At 48.2% G+C, this 19,730-nt stretch overlaps 3 protein-coding genes across 5 annotated transcripts; 1 reads left to right on the top strand and 2 right to left on the bottom strand.

The window, feature by feature from the left end:
• Positions 1-1,197: 1,197 nt before the first annotated feature.
• btf3l4 (basic transcription factor 3-like 4) lies at positions 1,198-4,822 on the bottom strand. The gene is made up of 6 exons (XM_048989769.1): positions 4,671-4,822; positions 3,833-3,892; positions 3,043-3,156; positions 2,287-2,488; positions 1,802-1,861; positions 1,198-1,573 (listed from the first exon to the last, which is right to left on the bottom strand). Exons 2-6 carry the CDS (start codon positions 3,884-3,886, stop codon positions 1,527-1,529), a joined length of 477 nt encoding a protein of 158 aa, XP_048845726.1. The 5' UTR covers positions 3,887-3,892; positions 4,671-4,822; the 3' UTR covers positions 1,198-1,526.
• A 1,226-nt stretch (positions 4,823-6,048) lies between these two features.
• Positions 6,049-11,164, top strand: txndc12 (thioredoxin domain containing 12 (endoplasmic reticulum)). Its single transcript, XM_048989772.1, has 7 exons — positions 6,049-6,242; positions 6,765-6,825; positions 7,029-7,081; positions 8,806-8,879; positions 9,059-9,128; positions 9,544-9,627; positions 9,791-11,164. The coding sequence occupies exons 1-7, from the start codon at positions 6,149-6,151 to the stop codon at positions 9,868-9,870; spliced, it is 516 nt and encodes a 171-aa protein (XP_048845729.1). The 5' UTR covers positions 6,049-6,148; the 3' UTR covers positions 9,871-11,164.
• A 606-nt stretch (positions 11,165-11,770) lies between these two features.
• ptgfr (prostaglandin F receptor (FP)) lies at positions 11,771-19,426 on the bottom strand. Of its 3 annotated transcripts, none has more exons than XM_048990042.1 (4): positions 18,913-19,426; positions 17,838-17,950; positions 15,212-16,020; positions 11,771-13,732 (listed from the first exon to the last, which is right to left on the bottom strand). In XM_048990042.1, exons 3-4 carry the CDS (start codon positions 16,001-16,003, stop codon positions 13,409-13,411), a joined length of 1,116 nt encoding a protein of 371 aa, XP_048845999.1. In that variant the 5' UTR covers positions 16,004-16,020; positions 17,838-17,950; positions 18,913-19,426; the 3' UTR covers positions 11,771-13,408. The 3 variants fall into 3 exon arrangements, with proteins under 3 accessions (XP_048845999.1, XP_048845998.1, XP_048845996.1); XM_048990041.1 differs by having other exon boundaries at positions 17,838-17,939; XM_048990039.1 differs by lacking the exon at positions 18,913-19,426 and adding an exon at positions 18,225-18,327.
• Between the last annotated feature and the right edge of the window lie 304 nt (positions 19,427-19,730).

The following is a 19,730-nucleotide window of genomic DNA, read 5'->3' as shown; positions in this document are numbered from 1 at the left end:
GCCAAAATGGCGGCAATTTCGTAACCTCCTCGCTTTCGCGTTTTCTCCAGCCTCGCAGATTAATTAGCGCGCAGATTAGACGGCAGAGCAGACAGCGCCCCCTTGACTGGAGAAAATGTAAGTACACCGCATCAGTTAAATCTATGATCCAATAGAACAATCAAAAGTAGCTCAATATTGGGATACACAAGTACACAAGTCATACTAGAAATACCAGCAGGACGTTAATGCAGTGAAGGGTAATGAGAGCCGGGGAGGCTGCTGTACCCTTAACAAAGACAATTAACCTCGTAATTTCTCAAAATATTCATCTATATACTTGGGTGTAACATCCGTAAATCTGGATACAATAAACTGATCATGAAATATCATTTGACTGAAGATGGCAGACAGACAGACATAGATTGATCGATTCCTCTGGAAGGTTCCTCCAGGAAATTGTTTCTAGCAGCAACAATACACTGGTGTAATAGTACAGTCACACATGGCAAGATAAAAATATAGGAAAGAGCAACAAATAACGGTGGGATGATAGTAATGATAAATAATTATTACACGGGTTAATTGGTCATGTGGTCTATTGTACAGTAGCATTACCTTGTTGAAAAAAGAAAAACGACAAGCAAATAAACGTAATAGATCAAATGAAATGAAAGAAAATCCTCGAAGCCCACTTTAGGTGGCTCAATGAGCAGCGTCACCCATCCACGGTTGGGGTTCTCCACTTCAGGAATTCACGTTAAACCTTCTTCCTTCTGCAGTACAAAACTGTGCAGTCAGCCGAATGTGCGTCTATAGCGCGTGATCCCATGGGTGTGTGTGTCTGGTAATGGACTGGCATCCCAACCAGGGTGCAGCCCTGTCCTGTGCTGGACTCCTCGTCCTACCAGCAAGCTGAGCTGTCATACACAGTCCCCATCCACACGCCACACATCACATACTGCCCATATATGCAGTTCCACTGTTGTTCCCAATCCATTCCAGACTGCATTCACTGGAAACACTGCATTCAAGCACTAACCCTTTCCTCTTTTGTTAAGGGTGATGCTTTATTTATCATTGCACATACAAAACCATACGTTTCAAACTTTATAGGGTAGAAAAACAACTTTAAAGTGTTTACCCAAGAAACTACTGAAATCCCTCTGGGAAAAAAAATTATTTTATAGTGAGCAAAGTAAAAACAGCACCGTGTCAAAAGGTTAATCAATCCATTTTATTTTGTGATTTAGACAGAAAAAAAGGGGAAGAAAAGAACTTAAATAAGACTCGCATTTTCTCTCACCACTGCACCATAGACAGGGCCAGCTATTTAAGGAACGTTTTTAACCAAAAGGTCCAAGTGCCCAAATCATCCTTTCCGGAAGATGCCTGCACAGGCAACCTGTTAAAAAATACAAAACGGGTCTCTTGGATGATGGTTCTCATGAAGAGCTGTCAGGTTTCCTCTAGTTAAAACACCGGACAGAGATCTTGACTGCAGTACCCCCCAGAAGCGGAGATACGCCCTCGTCTCCGGGGAAAATTCAGTTCGCCTCGTTCTTTGATGCCTCATCAAAGTTTTCAACAAGATCTGCAGGATGGATGAAGGGCATTACACAGAGAAACACCCGGAATTAGCAGAACGCTCACGCTCCACATCATGATGTGATGGCACTCTGTAAAGTACCTCATACTGCCATTTCTGGAAATAAACAATGTTTCGTCAAAGCTAACTGTACAGAAGGGAACAAAGACTTACAGGATTCTTACATAAACAAGGACCAGGAATATGTTGGAACAAAAAAAGGTCCGAATGTACCTGGTACATCATCATCCTCCTCCTCGATGTCCTCTGATTTGGGAGCTTTGTTCTCAAGAACTGCAAAGAAACAAAGAGCTTAGATCTGAGCCTCAGATCTAGTCATTAGTAGAGACAGCATTTCTGCTCATGAGGAATATACACTGCAGACATATATTAAATTTGTGGCCACATTAAAATAGTCAGAACACTCTTTATGCACACATTATATCCTTCTGGTCCGGGATGATCCACATTTCCATGCTACTGAAACAGGGAGCTCAGAAGGTCTCCAGAAAGTGGTCGAATCCCCTAGCAAGAGAAACTATTGTATTCTACTGGACCCTTGAGCATAGCTCTCAACCCCAAGCTTCCCTCACTTCTATGGCACTGAACAAGACCATTTCCTAAACAAACCCGAATTCCATTTGCAAGTGGATCTGGGTGAGATTATGAATGGGAAGGCCAGGCTCCAAGCACCCGCGTGACACCGGCAGACCCCCCACCTTGCCGGGGGAACTGCTCTGCAAGCTTCCGCAGGCTGGTCAGGCTGTCGGAGCCCAGCTGGCTGAGGATCCCAGGCAGCATGTCAGTCAGCTGCTTGGTCTCGGCGTGGCCGGTGACAGCGAAGGTGTTGGCTGACAGCGAGGCCTGCACCTTGGGGTTGTTGAAGTGGATAACCGTCCCATCATCCTTGATCATGTTCACCTGGACCAGACAAAACCAAGTTGGAAAGACGCTCTCCAATATCAGCACTCTGATGCTGATCATCCCATCCATTCATCCATTTTCCAAACTGCTTATCCTACTGGGTCGCGGGGGGTCTGGAGCCTATCCCGGAAGCAATGGGCACGAGGCAGGGAACAACCCAGGATGGGGGGCCAGCCCATGGCAGGGCACACACACACACACACACCATTCACTCACACACCATTCACTCACACACCATTCACTCACACACCATTCACTCACACACGCACTCCTATGGGCAATTTAGCAACTCCAATTAGCCTCAGCATGTTTTTGGACTGTGGGGGGAAACCGGAGTACCCCACGACGACATGGGGAGAACATGCAAACTCCGCACACATGTAACCCAGGCAGAGACTCAAACCCGGGTCCCAGAGGTGTGAGGCAACAGTGCTAACCACTGCACCACCATGCCGCCCCCAGCACTCTGATGCTGATCATCCCCGTTCCCCTTTATTAAACCTCACAGGAAAATGCAAACAGGAAGTGACATAGTGAGGGCGTTCACTAACCTCCTCAATGCCAGCTATGTTGTTCACGGCCAGTTTCTTTAGGGAACTCTGAAGCTTTTTGTCATCTGCGGTCGCTGTTCTGTGTACAACCTTCTTCTTTCTACGTGCTGTCCCCTAAGAACCAAAACACACGTAGAAGTCAAACACAGAACTGCTTGGAGCTCATTCGCCACCAGGCTGCTGGAAACAGTCAATGTCACAGACCAAAGCAAGGTACCAAGAAAAAAAGACAGTGCCACCCAGAGGGAGCCAGAAATCACTACATCTGCTGTCACCCATGGGGTCCTGACACTTCTACTGTAATGGTCAAGAGTGCTCCATCTGAAGGGCAGCTAACTGGACGCATGGTGACAATGCAGAGACAGGAACCTTCTGCACCTCGTGGCGACTGCAATCTGTGTCTCGCAAGCGTCACTGACTGTGTCAACGCTCTCTCCATAAAAGGAGTGCTGATGTAGGGAAATGTCCTTTGGGCTGCCTGCCTGTCAGCAGCTGTTTTTCCACATCAAGCGTCTGAAGCAAAATATATTGAGGGGCTTCTCCTCAATCACAGGCAGGGATTAACACAGCCAAACCAGACAGTCTACATTTACCCAACCAAACACATTATCCAGATGGGTAACATCTGGGTTATATGGACCAAAGCAACATTGTTAACTAATTTTACAAAATTTACTCATGAATGAGATATTCTGTCACATGCCTTTGAACAGTTATTAGTTTTAGAAATGCATAGTAGTATCTTCAAATAGTTTGTATCTTCAAATGGGGGCATAGAAAGCTGACGTACCTTACCACCTATCCGGACCTGGGCTTGAAGTTTGGCAAGTTTCTCTTGATTCATGTTCACCTAAAACAGGAGAATGGTAAACATCACTTGTAAACTCTCACTGCACACGAACTATTGCGTCACGAATATGGCACTAAACAAATCCTACTTTAATACTAGTAAAGGTGGACTGGACCCCAATTGATTGTCTGTCAGACAAGTGGCCACACAAAGTCCACAAGGGCTCTGGCTGCTACAGCCGATGACCTATCCACCACTGGCTCCCAGCTCCTTGCTAGTGGACGATGTCATGTACAACACTACGGGACGGATCGCCCGTTCGAAGCACATGGAGCTGCCTTCGTGTAGCACCCCACAGAGACATCACAGGCCTCGGCCACGCCAAGTGCAGCCAGCCTGGACAACAACCGTCCTGTGCGTGATGACCAGCGAACAAGGGCGTCTTACTAAGTGGGGCAAATCTGGGTGCTGGCATGGGCAGCCCGGAGTTAGCCATGGGGCACGTCCGGACACACAAGGGGCGGACAGCAAGCACAGGGTGTCAGCGTGGGGGGAGCACAGAACGGTGTGGCGCAGCACGGCAGCGTGGAAGTCCCACTCTTGGGCACTTTAGCCCAATATGACGATGCAGTGTTCCTTCTGACAGTGCTAATTATTGTCTAAACCAGAGAGTAAGGGCGCGGAGCCCCGAACATCTCGCGGCGCTATCATGGACGGCGTGAGTAACTAACAGCAGCGCTGGGTAATCCAGCCACTAACCACCTGGAGATAACCGCAATAACGGAGCGCCGTCGTTTCCCAACCAGGCCTTCAGCACTGCATCCCCATTCCCCTTTACCGGCAAAGGCGAAGCGGGCGGTCGAGCTCTTCTCCTCTTGTAGCTTCACCGCTCCGGACCAATAGCAGCAGCAGCAACACGCGGCGAGCTAGCAAAGATGGCGGAGCTGAGGAAGAACTGCGTCACGGGCCACGTGACGGCAGCGGGAGCCACGATTGGTCCGCAGGAGCAGGAGGGGGCGGGAGGCTGACCGAGGACGGCACTCGGCGCTTTTATCCAAAGGGCCTTTTCAAAACCAGTTTATGCTGCTGGATGTTTTGTTGGTGACGTTCTAGTCCACTTACACAGTTCGAACGTGCTACAGCAGCGCCCCTGCTGAGACTGAACGGGGCAAGGTGTCCAAGGTTCTTGCCACATACTGTCCACCAAAGGTATCTTCTTTTAAGAATAAACTGACAATTATACATCGCCATGTTTCAGATCTTTATATTTTATAACAGTTAATAGCATTTTGAGGATTTCCCTCTACGCAAAGGGGACATTCACTAAACCTATGCATTTCGGTGAGGCTCATTTTACGTCTACTGCAAGGATGTTGTAGGTCCATCTGCGAAATACAAGATCTGCTATTCATGATCAGAATAGAGTATATACACACACAAATATAATATAAATAGACTGAAGAATGTGAAATAATGATATAGCAGTGGGAACGAATGTATAGGATAAGGAGGGTTTTTACCTCTATAGCGCATACAACAGGAGTAATTTGCTGGTGTTAAAGCACACTAAGAGGAAGATGGCGGCAAGAATGTGCCAGAGGTAGATGGTATACATGATGGATTCAAATATATAAATAACTGTACATTTAAATCAAGAATGTGCAACAGCGCAAAAGGTTCACAGTATGAGGCATGGCATAGCTATATAGACGTGCAAAATTACAGTACAGGGTGAGGGTTAAGAGTCAGCTTGTGTTCCTGGCCTTATTGCTGAGGCGGGCTGCGGTGGGGAAGAAACGCTCCCTATGGCGTGATGCTTTGGTTCCTACTGGACCGATTTGACATAAAACAGGCAGGACTAAATTGAACTAAATTATGAATCTTTATGAATACGATTTAGTTGTTCCGAACAACGCGATACTTCACTGCATTCATTCGGAAAGTCACGTGAACAGCTCTGTGACTGTGGACACCGCCCACTGTACCGCCACTACACCAAATCTAACATATATAATGTAAATAGCGCTCTAGTCCGACAAGTATGATATTCACATTCATTGCCTTAAACTACTTTAATTTATACGACTTTATTGTGTTAATCAGAAGCCAGTGAAATAAACACACGCTAGAACGCAGTCTGTTACTACCAATAATAAAAACAATTACTTGGTTTCTATTTAAAAAGCTACCGTCTGGCATCCCTTTATGGCCCGCCCCCTTTGACGTCGCGTCCGGGTGGAAAGATCCTGGAAGCCATGTAAAATGACAGAAGGTGAGAGGTGGTAGCTCAGATTGCAGAGATTAACAAAGATCGCCATGCAGAAGCTTCTCTTTAACTTCGCCCTGTTGTGCTTCGTTGGGTTTCTCAGCGTAACCTGTGCTCAGGATGCCACTGAAGGGAATGGGAGAGGTAAGGGACAACCATCACGGTAATTCCGTTGGTATCTGACATTGTCATCATACAAAGTGGGTGAGCTGCAGAATGCCGGCGTGGATGCGGAGGATAATAATATCCTCTTCCCGGGGGAATATTTCGCTTTTAATAATATGTGCCGGTGGAATCTGGTTCACCTCTTGCTGTGACATTAATGCCGGCGAATGGATCGCTAATGGCATGTTTCAACCCTGCTTCTCGTGATTTATGAACCGCCCCAGAGGGCCGGTCTCCAGCATTAAGGCTCTGGGGTCTCCGATGTGCAGAGTCGGCCGACTCCCGGTTGCAGCTCAGGAAATATTCTTGTTTTCATAATGCACATTTCATAATGGGCATTTCTGCAAACGATGAATGAACAGCATTGCTGTTATCGTTTTGATCGGGCTGCTGTTTACATGTATTCGGTCAAAAGCGCTGTCCGTGGTCTGTAGGAGCGATACAGGAGACATATTGTACTGTTGTGATCTGGTGCAATGTTTTTTTTCTGTTTCGTCTCAGGATTTGGAGAGAACATCCACTGGAGAACACTGGAGGATGGGAAGAAGGAGGCTGAGGCGAGGTACTGCAGCCCAGCTGGGTGCCTGTCCATATGCTTTGCTCATCACTGCTCCAGTATTCTGCCGAAATCCTGCAGTTTCCTCTGGTCACTTTGCTGGTCACCAGGAGAGAAATTTAGCCTGTTAATTGTTCTGCATCCCAGGGGGGTCAGCTGCTGCTGCCACTGCCCCCTCTGATGCCTGTCTGTCTGCTCTGTTCCCACAGTGGCCTGCCAGTGATGGTCATTATCCACAAGACGTGGTGTGGAGCCTGCAAAGGTGAGCTCAACGTCAGGACCTCAAATGCATGTTCTTACACTGCAGACGAGGGACGAATCAGCTGGACCTTCCACATTTATGCCTGGATTATACACAATTTTACTGTACTGGACTATTTTGACCTTCCTCTGTTGCCGGTGCTGTTGGGATGGGCTCCCCCTTTGGGTCTGGTTAGAGTTAGGGCTTCCTCTGCTGCCCCCTGCAGGACGGGCTCCCCCTTTGGGTCTGGTTAGGGTTAGGGCTCCCTCTGCTGCCCCCTGGAGGATGGGCTCTCCCTTTGGGTCTGGTTAGGGTTAGGGCTTCCTCTGCTGTCCCCTGCAGGACGGGCTCCCCCTTTGGGTCTGGTTAGGGTTAGGGCTTCCTCTGCTGCCCCCTGGAGGACGGGCTCCCCCTTTGAGTCTGGTTAGGGTTAGGGCTTCCTCTGCTGCCCCCTGGAGGATGGGCTCCCCCTTTGGGTCTGGTTAGGGTTAGGGCTCCCTCTGCTGCCCCCTGGAGGATGGGCTCGCCCTTTGAGTCTGGCTAGGGTTAGGGCTCCCTCTGCTGCCCCCTGGAGGATGGGCTCGCCCTTTGAGTCTGGCTAGGGTTAGGGCTTCCTCTGCTGCCCCCTGGAGGATGGGCTCTCCCTTTGGGTCTGGTTAGGGTTAGGGCTTCCTCTGCTGTCCCCTGCAGGACGGGCTCCCCCTTTGGGTCTGGTTAGGGCTTCCTCTGCCGCCCCCTGGAGGATGGGCTCCCCCTTTGGGTCTGGTTAGGGTTAGGGCTTCCTCTGCCGCCCCCTGGAGGATGGGCTCCCCCTTTGGGTCTGGTTAGGGTTAGGGCTCCCTCTGCTGCCCCCTGCAGGATGGGCTCCCCCTTTGAGTCTGGTTAGGGTTAGGGCTTCCTCTGCTGCCCCCTGGAGGAGAGGCTCCCCCTTTGGGTCTGGTTAGGGTTAGGGCTTCCTTTGCTGTCCCCTGGAGGATGGGCTCCCCCTTTGGGTCTGGTTAGGGTTAGGGCTTCTCTGCTGCCCCCTGGAGGATGGGCTCCCCCTTTGGGTCTGGTTAGGGCTTCCTCTGCCGCCCCCTGGAGGATGGGCTCCCCCTTTGGGTCTGGTTAGGGTTAGGGCTTCCTTTGCTGTCCCCTGCAGGATGGGCTCCCCCTTTGGGTCTGGTTAGGGTTAGGGCTTCCTCTGCCTCCCCCTGGAGGACGGGCTCCCCCTTTGGGTCTGGTTAGGGTTAGGGCTTCCTCTGCTGCCCCCTGGAGGAGAGGCTCCCCCTTTGGGTCTGGTTAGGGTTAGGGCTTCCTCTGCTGCCCCCTGGAGGAGAGGCTCCCCCTTTGGGTCTGGTTAGGGTTAGGGCTTCCTTTGCTGTCCCCTGGAGGATGGGCTCCCCCTTTGGGTCTGGTTAGGGTTAGGGCTTCCTCTGCTGCCCCCTGGAGGACGGGCTCCCCCTTTGGGTCTGGTTAGGGTTAGGGCTTCCTCTGCTGCCCCCTGCAGGACGGGCTCCCCCTTTGGGTCTGGTTCCTCCCAAGGTTTCTTCCTTCTAGGGAGTTTTTCCTTGCCACCATCACCTCTGGCTGCTCACTGGGGTCTTTGGGCAGGGATAATGTGAAATGCTTTGAGACAGTGTGGTATTGTGAAAATGCACTATACAAACATATTTGAATTGAACTGAAAAAAATGCTGACCAGTTTTTAGTGTTTGACTTATTGTAAACTCTCTTTAGCTATTTATTTGACTTTTCTCTTTGAAGCCCTGAAACCCAAGTTTGCTGAATCCAAAGAAATCTCCGAGCTGTCCCACAACTTCATCATGGTCAACTTGGTGGTGAGTCACCCCCCCCTATACACTATATAACACTATTCTACAGACCCACCAGATGGTGCCGACTTTTCATTCATGTTGTGATCTTTGGCTGTGGCGTTTCCCAGCTGTCCCTTAAAGAGTTAATGAGCATCGTTTTCTTTAGGTTAAAATGCTTTAAAATGAGAAATATTTCTCTATAGGATGACGAGGAGCCAAAGGACGAAGCGTTCAGCCCCGATGGTGGCTACATTCCCAGAATCCTTTTCCTTGGTAAGCTGAAGTGCAGGGCTGACCGCTAATAAATGTTCACCTGCCTCCAGACCTGAGTCTGTGTTGCTGGTGCCCTCTGGCCCTCAGAGTACGGGGAGGATGTGAGTGATGCAGGAGCAGGAATGATCCTTTATGCTCTGTCACTGTTATATCGCAGTATTTAATCTTGAGATCGCAAAACTAATAACACTGTTGTGCTGAAAAATGGTGGTGTGTACGAGAGGATGACGGAGGTCAGTCGGACAATGTGCATATGTTGATTTTTGGTGGCGGTGGTGTTACCTTCCCGTGTTTTAAGTCAAACATTGACCGGCGACCTCACACACAGTGCCTGGTGATCAGCCTTCATCCCACTGGCGGCAGTGACGGATGGATAACATCCCCTTGAACTTAAGTTATGCTTTTCTTTTCCCAGATCCCAGTGGGAAGGTGCGGCCTGAAATCACCAACAAAAATGGGAATCCCAACTATAAGTATTTCTACAGCAATGCTGATCAAGGTAGGAGCACATTTGATGACACAGAATGGAGCAGTGACTGAATAACGACAGATGATGTGTTATTTCGGATGCCGGCTGGGGGTAATGAAGTGCAGTGTGCCGCGGTGTTCGGTAGAGTAAATCGCGGTCCGTGTTTCCTAATCGGCTTGTCTGTTTTCCGCAGTCGTGTCTGGAATGAAGGAGGCTCAGGAGAAGCTGACCGGTGATGCCTATCGGCGCCCCCACCTTGGCGATGAGCTGTGAAGTCGTGGGGGCGGAGCTGGGGAGGGCTGGCCATGCCCCCTCTGAACTGCTGCAGTAGCTGTGGTCCGCTCCCATATCCACTGCCCATTGGATACGTTCATTATGACTGTCTGGAGGGGAGGGAGGGGCCCCTCCCTCCCCCCTGCCAAGGTGTGGCAGACAAGCACATGCTAAAGTCAAGAAAAAGTGGAAATAAATGCACTGCTTTTCTGAATGTCCACATGTCAGTGCTGATGTTGGGGAAGCCGCTTCTACAGTGTGTTCAGTACACAGGGGGGTGACATTTCTGTGCTCAGTAGCAGGTTTTAGTCCATCTGAAGGCTGCCGCCATTTCTCCTCTTCGTTCACTAGCATATTTAATTGTTTTTGTCTCCTTTAAATGCCAGGGCAGTATGTACATCCCTTCTCAAAGGACGAAATCAACTTCACATGCAGCTGATTTGTACAGGAATTGAAAACGCATGACACTGTGTGTGTGTGTGTGTGTGTGTGTGTGTGTGTGTACACCATACGATGTGTCCAGCTGCTTGCACCCTTCCTTCTGAACAGCTCCAGTCCTCACACCAGAGGGTCCTGCCATTTCAGCTCCTATCAGGATAATTGGGAATTTACCCTAAGCGAGGGCTCTCCATGTCTGGTCCAGGACAGCTACAGTCCAGCAGGTTTTCTGTCCTACCTGGCGTCTGATGAGTCACACCTGTTCTCAGGTAAATACCAGGAAGGGGTGTAGCTCATCTAAAGCCAGGTAGCATAGAAAACCTACTGGACTGTAGCTCTCCTGGACTGTAGGGTTTAACAAACTGAAATATCTGCTCTAAGGGACTGTGGGGTTTAACAAACTGAAATATCTGCTCTAAGGGACTGTAGGGTTTAACAAACTGAAATATCTGCTCTAAGGGACTGTAGGGTTTAACAAACAGAAATATCTGCTCTAAGGGACTATAGGGTTTAACAAACTGAAATATCTGCTCTAAGGGACTGTAGGGTTTAACAAACTGAAATATCTGCTCTAAGGGACTGTAGGGTTTAACAAACTGAAATATCTGCTCTAAGGGACTGTAGGGTTTAACAAACTGAAATATTTGCCTGTTACTGCTAAATGTTTCTGGACACTGTCTTGCTAATATTAAAAAGATGTTCCTGTTCTGTCTTTATAAACAGTAAAGAAGGATGAAATGACCAGTGATGTTTCTTTTCATTTTCACTTTCTAACCTTTTCACTATGTGACTCATTCTGTATTGCATTTTTACAATAATGTATGCAGTCAGGTCTACAATAAAGTTTTCAACAGATGGCCTTGAAGTTATATATGTCCTAATGTTGGTATGTGAGAGTGTGTATTGTATTCTGTAATATGTTACGTTCAGCTCTTAATATCTAATCTACACAGCGCAGATGCTCCTGCTGTACCCTATCTCAATATTTCAACTTTATGATGTGAAAATGTTTTCCTCTTTCAGTACGTTATTCAATAAATTACATAGTTACAATAAATTATATTATATTCAGCTAATTTATATATATTAGGCTTTGCGTTAATGATTTTGCCCAACTGTAGACTAATCTGAGGTAGGCTGTATGCTATGCCTCTTAGGTTGGGTGTTCTTTGGGTGTCCACAAGATGGCGTTAAAATGTTCTGAATCCCGATGTAATATGAGTCGCGGTATCAGCTAACGCTGCCAATGTGCTGTCAGAGGTGTATTCAGAACCTCTAAAGTGAATCATATCGAAACACAGAAGTAATACTTCATTAGCAAATGCTGGACTGAAGCTGGCTGGTGCTGAAAAGAAAAAGACCGTTTACCTTAAATCACTCCGTCTAATAACCCACGGCAGGTTACGTCAGTATGATGCTGCTGCATTTGTTTTATCAAAATGATGGACATGTCAGGACACAGTAGTCCGCAGAGGTTTAATTAGAGCTCTGTCTCTCCGTTAGAGAACATGTGCATAGCGAATAATGTGTACATTCACAGTGCGTGTGTGGCGAGCCCCAGGAATGCAGGCAGAGGGCAGGACAGACAAACATGCACACGGACGACGGACCCGGAAACGGCCCGGACACGGCACACTTCAAGCCTGAATCTCCACACGCAAAGATGCGTCTCTTTACATTCGTGTGAAACTTCCAGTGAAAATGACTTGGAGATGAGGGATCCCGGAGCTTTTCAGTTCCTCCCTTCTTAAAAAACTGATGAAACGACCAGCGAGTGACTCCATCCTCAGCATCAAGGAGCCAAACGGTCACTTTAAATCAATATTATTATAATGTTTCATTCATGGTTGCAGAAAACACACGAGAGGTAATTGATTAGTATGCCTCAGAATTAGCAATTACACCAATGCACACCTAACATTTCATACAAGTGTCATTATGAATGTTATTTACAGTTTTGACATTAAAGCTGACATTTCTGAAACATGCAGCACTTTGTACAGCATTAAATCTAAGCTTCTTACTGGAGTAAAACTGTCCCTTTCAAAATAAATCTGTATTTATTCATCTTTGCCGCCTCCACAGTATTACTGTTCAAAACTGATAGATTCACTGACAACTTGATGAACCAAATAAGTTTGGTTCATCAAGGGATAGCAAAGTTATGTTACCTTAATGTCCCATAATGCCACACTTGCACAAGGAATTGGGGCACTGTGTGGCTCTCGGACATTGTGTCTGACCAGAAGGTCATCGGTTCAAGTCTCAGGGTCAGCAGAGTGATGTCACCACTGGGCCGCTGAGCAAGGCCCCTAACCTGTAATCGCTCCGCGGTCTGATCCTGACTGACCCCCCTCTCTACAGTACGCGTATGTCACTTTGTATAAAGCATCTGAAATCGTTCAGTCGTGACCGAGGGTCTGAATGGCGGGTGCCAGTGTGGGGGGGGGGCATTCCCCACGCTTAGAGAAACGCGGCAATAATCCTCTCAGGTCTCGGGCGAGTAACTCAACTGAAAGCGGAGAATATCAGGCTGAGCGGAGCCAAGTTTGTGGCGTCAATCCTGAGCAAAAGGCTGGATAAAGGCAGCTTTAAGGACAGACATGCTGTTCATGTGGGGGCACCGTGGTCCGGGCCTGATGGCAGCGGGGGCCTAGGTGGCCGCTGCCCAGTGTCACCACAGTGCCTCTCTCCCCCCACAGAAACCAGCGTGTCTTCAAGCTCTCATGATGTTTCTGCCATGGCTTGTACTTGTTTTGCCCCCAGGATGTCACACTGCCCAGGACTGAGGGTCCCAGAGTGACTCTCCTTGGCTCTGCAGGGGAGGTCGTGGTTTAGAGGGACAGCAGGATCTCGTGTGACTTCCCACACCGCCCACGCAGAGACCACCAGCCTTCGCTCTGCATCCCATCAGGACGGTTAACACTCGGCATGGCCTCTTTGGTCACGTGATGCAGAGGTATGCAACAAATGGAGGCCTGCGCCCATTGGCACAGGGTGAACACTTCTCCGGGACTTTCCATCCACGCAGGCACACCGTGTCAGCCGAGGCAGGCCTCCAGCGGACCGGCATGGCGCTGCGTTCCCACGCCGGCCACATTCAGACACACAGTGGCGGGGTCCCGGTGACCTCCATCACGGTGACCTTGCCAAGGCCCTGCCCACCCTCGGGGGTGGAGCTCTGGCAGGTGCTTGAGGGCATGGAGCCCTTGACGGTGCTGAAGTTCCAGCTGGAGAGGATGTGGAGGTGGGTACCACAGCAGCTACGTGCCACGCGGAACAGCTTCCTCAGGACAGCCTTGCGCAGCAGAATGTAAACCCACGGGTCCAGGATCTGGTTCCAGGTGGCCATTCGCACGGCCAGTAGCATCCTGCCGCAGCCCTGCTGGCCCTCGGTCTGGGCGCTGCGGACGACCACGCTGACCTAAGGAGACACAACCAACAGGGGGCAGCACTATGTAAAGGGAGGGGAACTTAGGAACTTGTGTGTGTATATATGTATGTGTGTGTGTGTGTGTGTGTGTGTGTGTGTGTGTGTGTGTGTGTATGTGAAAGAATTAGATTTATATTACATTATGGTGACCAAATATCCCTAATAATGTGATGAAAAGCTATCAAAGATCTGTGAATGTAATAAAAAAAATAAAAAGTCTCGTAATTAGTTTGGTTACTTATGGTTAAGGTCAGGGCAGGGTTGGGGTTCAGGTCATGGTGGGATTAGAGGTTTCCCCATAGGAACGAATGGAGAGTCCCCACAAAGATATAATTACAAACATATGTGTGTGTGTGAGTGTGTGTGTGTGTGTGTGTGTGTGTGTGTGTGTGTACAAACAGACAGTCCCCAAGTTAAGAACACTTAGAGGCAACTCGTACTTTCTAACGGGACGCCATAAATCCTGTCACATAACTTGTGTTACATACAGTGGTTAGTAATAACGAACGGCACACTGCTTCGAGAAGCTCCTGAAAACACTGTGTAGCTTCAGCAGCTTGTCAGCCTGAGGTGCAGGTGTCATGTCCCGCTCGTCCGATCCTCTCGCTTAAGTACGTTTCCCGACTGCGGCCATTAAGGCGGTGCTGTGTTCCGGAGTGTGTTTCCCCTCAATTAAACCCCGTATTCACCCGACTCCCGCCCCTGTTTCCCCGGTCCGTGCCTGCATGTCGCAGCACTGCAGTACAGTGCCGTATTTATCTACCTTTAGATCTGCAGTACAGTAATAACGGAGGGTAAACACAATGCCCTGAAGAGCGTGCCTGGCAACACGTCAGCTCGACACTGAGGAATGTGACTGACGACGGAAGCCAAACTGCATCTCGGCGAAAGGGAGCATCTGTGTCCTCCTGTCTGCCTGGGCAGCTAGTCTGCGACGCGCTGATCTCAGAGACAGACTTTTACGGCCTTTCCATAGACCCCCTTTTTACTTAATCATTAAATAATTTCAAATCTTTAACAGGCTATAACTCGTTATTCTGAAAACAGGCGAGAATTACAGCTTGGCAGAGCTTGCGGGATGAGGACCATGAAGGTCATATCATCTGCAGGGGTGGCTGTTTTCCGGCTGATCTCCAGCTGGTCATTTCTCCACGCGAATGTCCTCGCGTTTTCATTCACGGCCCTCAAAGCCCGTACGACGCTCCTGATAGTGTGAATACGACTCTCTGGGAAGGTGATAATTACATGGAAGGAATCTGTCGGCCTTCTTTTCAGAGCTGAGACCCCTGTCAGCTGATCGGGGGGTGGTTTGTGCTTCAGGGTGTCACACAGTGACCCCACCAGCTACTCCACTCCGTCCCTGGGGAATCAGGGTCACCCAAAACCTTCAAACTATTCAGCACTGTAGCTGAGCCCGAGTTCAGACCGACTTCACAGGCGTGAGGCTTGGGAATTAATGTGGCTGCTCACCAGGATGGGGCCCCAGCAGACACAGGAGACCAGCATGATGGCCACGAGCTGACAGATCATCTCCAGGTGGTGTGCCGTGGGACCACGGCGCTGCCTCTGCCGGAGCATTCTGGAGCGCATCAGCGTGAGGCCCGTCACCGTGTTGCACAGAACAGACACCAGGAGAGCCAGAAGCCCCACGCAGGCGAAGAGCAGCGGCAGCAGAAGGTCCAGCCAATGGCCGCTGTCCTCGGCAAAGAAACACCAGCTGCGAGAACGCTGGACGCGGTAAGGCCGGCGTGTCAGGATGGGCAGCGCGGCCACCACGGCGGCCAAGAACCAGAGCGCCGCCAGCAGCTGCTTGGTGTGCCGGGATGTGAGCGCCACCGAGTGGAAGATAGGCCGCGTGACACCCAGACAGCGCTCCACCGCCATGCCGCTGCCTAACAGCAGGGGGCTCAGGCCGAAGAAGACCATGAAGGCCCCGAAGAAGCTGCAGAGGACGTTGTGGGGGTCGATGCTCTTCCAGTCCATGCAGAAGCTATAAACATAGAGAGCCAAGCAGCCATTGATGAGATGCCCCAAGAAGTTGGTGACCACCAGGCCGCTAGCAAGCAGCAGGAAGGAAGCCTTGGACTTCAGGCGAAAGCGGCGGTACGCCTTGATCAGGATGACGAGCGCCAAGGTGTTGGAGAGCATGCCGACGGTCATGGAGACCACCGAGATCATGACGGAGAGGTCCGTCCGCACGCATGTGATGTTGGGAGGAGCAGGAGCGGCGCACTCCTCCGGGGCCGAGGCGTTGCGGAGCATGGCGGACGCCGACTCGTCTGCAATGGGAGGGACAGCCGCTTACAGTCAGCAGAGGCCAACCTGGGAGAGAAACTGCAAACACGCCGTCAGCGGCGTGGGGAGGCCATTCTGAAGCGTGACTCTCTTTTTTAAAAGTTAATTACTGACACTATTGTTCAAGCACGGACCCCTAACAAAAATATAGTGATTTATGCACGTCGGCTCCTTTCCCATCTGCAGAGACACACAGGAGACACGGCAGAAAAACACGCTGAAAATATTATGCAAAGTTAAGGTACGATTAAATAACACATTTCCCTTATGATTTGTCGGATTTTTCCCCCTTTAACATGTTTCATGTTTGCCAACACACCTGTAAAACAGCCCATTACACAATCAGATTTCAACATTAGAGAGACCATTTTGAATAAACTATTTTTAAAAAGCATTACTTATTACAGAGTTCAAGTTTTACTAGATACATTATTACTTTTTTAAAATGTCACTCATTTAAAAATGAAATTTGTCAGGAGTTATGGGACACAGATAAGGGGAGACATGTTACATTTACTGTAGCAGTTCCACCTCATCATAGAGGAAGTATCTCAAGCAATGAGAAGGTAAATCCATACTTGCTTGTTCTATTTATAAAATTTATTGATAATGTTGTTTCTTGTGCAGCAAAATCTGATGCACTGTATGGGCTGGGTAGTGGAATTTTTGTGAAAATAATCGCATATATCTTTTATATAATTGATTTTAAATAGTTGCAGCTCATCCTCATGGGGCAGCAATTAAAAGCTTCTATTTTAATCAGAATGTCACAAGTGTTACAGTCGCTGGAGTTACAGTCACCGATGTTACAGTAACGGTGTTACAGTCACCGGTGTTACAGTCACCGGTGTTACACCACATCTATGACACCAGTGACTAATGTTAATTCCATGAATAAGAACAAATAAAAAACTAATTAATATTATCTTTGTTATTTTTTTATAAAATACAATTGCTTGTTCCACCACAGGTGTTACCGGGTGTCAATGAAGTTAAAATTCAGTTATTGTCTTTATTAAGAGTATCTTACTTGAACTGTCATTAAGTATTGAAATATAACTTAAAAAAAAAAAACAGTTATAACAAAATTACTGCCTCATGATTTAATAACAAGAGTGACAAACTGACCAAAACAATTTTACATCAAAATATATTTAAATACCTCTGGAATTAAGCTCTTAATTTTGCAGGTATGATAACGGGGCACGCTAACAGACACATTAAGGTGGTTTATATTTGGGATTAATGAAACAGCTGAAATGTATCCACCTCAATTCCCACTCTAAAGGGAGAATGATCCCGACACAGCAGTCATACCACCGAACGCGCAACTTACGAAAAGCCAATTAACCAGAATAAAATAAGTGCCATTGCTTTTGCTAATACTGACCGACTAATGTCTTTTGATTTCCTGTACATCCGTAAACATATCAAGTAACTATTACTGCAAAATTTCACTACGAGAAAAATATTTACAAATCATTTTCATTATAGATAGAAATGTTCTGATCCGCAACAAATTCTCTGAGGCTGTTTTCCAAGGTCCGTTTATATTTACGTCATTTTTGGATTCCTCGGAAGTACCGAATTTATACACAAAAATCTAATACACAGAAAGTACATTAAACACAAGACAGGTTCACAACGAAACATTAATTATTAAATACCAGTGCATTTTTAACTCTTCTTACTTTTGAAATTGATATTTTGTCTGAAAATATCCATCCACACATTAAAATTAGCGGAATGCAATTAAACAGGCTTTTCAGTTAATTAAACATGTATGCATGGAGCGCGTTACCTTGCGCGCGCTCGGTCGTTTTCCGCGAGGCGCTCCGTCCACGAGTTGCTCCGTCTGCGAGGCGCAGACCCAGCGAGGTGTCCCGGTCTCAGTGACGCCGACCTGCGCGAGCCCTTTCATTTTGCAATATTATGGATCAAATAATTTATATATAATAAGCAAAACATTAAGTACCTATTAAGTATTAAACACCCAAGTCGGTCTTGAAAATTTGTTTTATAAATATGCAGTTCCAGTGACAATATTTTTAAATTACCGACTGCACCCAAAATGCTGGCATGCATAAACAAATACTGTTAGATTTGTCGCCTTTAGACTTCAATTTGATGCTACTCATAACGAGCGGCAGTCCCCACGTCATTTTAAACTTGTCATTTGTGAGCTTACTGGGCTGTTTAAAATCCCTCGCCCGCGGAGCTTCCCCCCGCTGCTCGGTTCGTCTCCCCGGCGTCCCGTCTCTGCTTGTGCCGCTCCCAGCTCATTCCGCTCCAGCTCCCTTCCCCGCCGCTCGTCCCGGCTTCCCTCCCCACCTCAGCCCTCCCCACCCAGCCCATATCGGACTTAAGTGCTGCCGAATAAAAGCAGTATAACCGAACTAAATGAGTGCCAAGCGCCGGCGGGTCCGCGCACCGTCCTCTTCCATCAAAAACTGGCGCTACCCCGATTCATAGCCTAGAGAGACACACGCCGAAACACGCCACCCGATCGGCGGGGAAGTCATCCAAAACGAAACTGGCTGCGCATAAACTATGAAAACTGATCTTTCATTTAAAAGTTAGAAACCGCACCGAAGAAACGCATAATGTGACCGCGCAGTATTTAAAGATACGCCCTGCGTTTACATCAGCTGTACTTCGACATCTGCACATCACTCATTAATCAAACTAAGACTGTGTCTGTTTTAAATTAGCGCGGTGGTTGAATGAACTGCAGCCTTTAAGTGTCCATCAAGTGTCCTGGGTATAGTGAAGTCGGGAGGGCTGTGATCAGAGACATGGCCCTGCACCGGACGGTGACTGGCTCGGTACCCACGTCGCGTGTGAGCAGACACTGGCAGCAGGCGGACGGGACTTACGGGCAGGCGCTTACTCCCATGTGAGGAATGGCATGAGGTTAACTGCGCTTCGCATGGTTCTTTGCCTCGCAGAGAAATAAAGCAGGACTCACTATCAATATATCATAAGCGCAAAGACGCCGCAAAGACTGAAGCCGCAGCTGTTTCTTCTTAATGAAAAGAAGCTGCAGACATTCTTGGAAGGAGATTATTTGGAAAAACAGTTGCCTGTGTGAAGGTCCTGCCGATATAAGATACCTGACGAGTTACATTATTATTCCCGCCTGGAAAAGACTACAGCCTTTTTGTCACTGTCAGTTGTCCAGATGGGAGGGATTTGTTGAGATATTACGCACGCCAACTTGTTAAAAGTCTTGCACGGATCGATTTGGAATAAGCCAGTGGCAATTTAACAGCATGACTTTCAAAATGTTTCTATGCTCTAATTTTTGTTCCTGCACTTGTCAAGCGCTACCGATACATTTCGGCTTCAAGTGCAACCAGGGGTGGCTGTTTTATTCCGAAGCCAATTTTCTTTCGCAGTGCAAAGCGATCATTATGTTTTCGGAATCGGCGTCTTGTTGCTCTGCGTCGCGGCTGCCCGTTCGGATTCGCTCCACGTCTTCACTGCGCCACTGGGGCTTTTGCTCTGATGCTTATGTCATTTCTAAAACATATACATATATGCAAGATCTAAGAAAGCTTCCAAACGCAAACGAAGCGGGCTGACATAAAGCGTTCGCACTTTGTCTCTCACTCTCCTCGCGTGTTCAAAGCACGAGACATAAAGCCTTGGAAATGAGCGTTAAGGCCACCGCTTTGTTCTCCATTGTTTAAAG

This window comes from Brienomyrus brachyistius, chromosome 21 (genome assembly GCF_023856365.1).
Source record: "Brienomyrus brachyistius isolate T26 chromosome 21, BBRACH_0.4, whole genome shotgun sequence".
Taxonomy (NCBI): domain Eukaryota; kingdom Metazoa; phylum Chordata; class Actinopteri; order Osteoglossiformes; family Mormyridae; genus Brienomyrus; species Brienomyrus brachyistius.
This window is presented reverse-complemented; position numbering and strand designations above follow the sequence as displayed.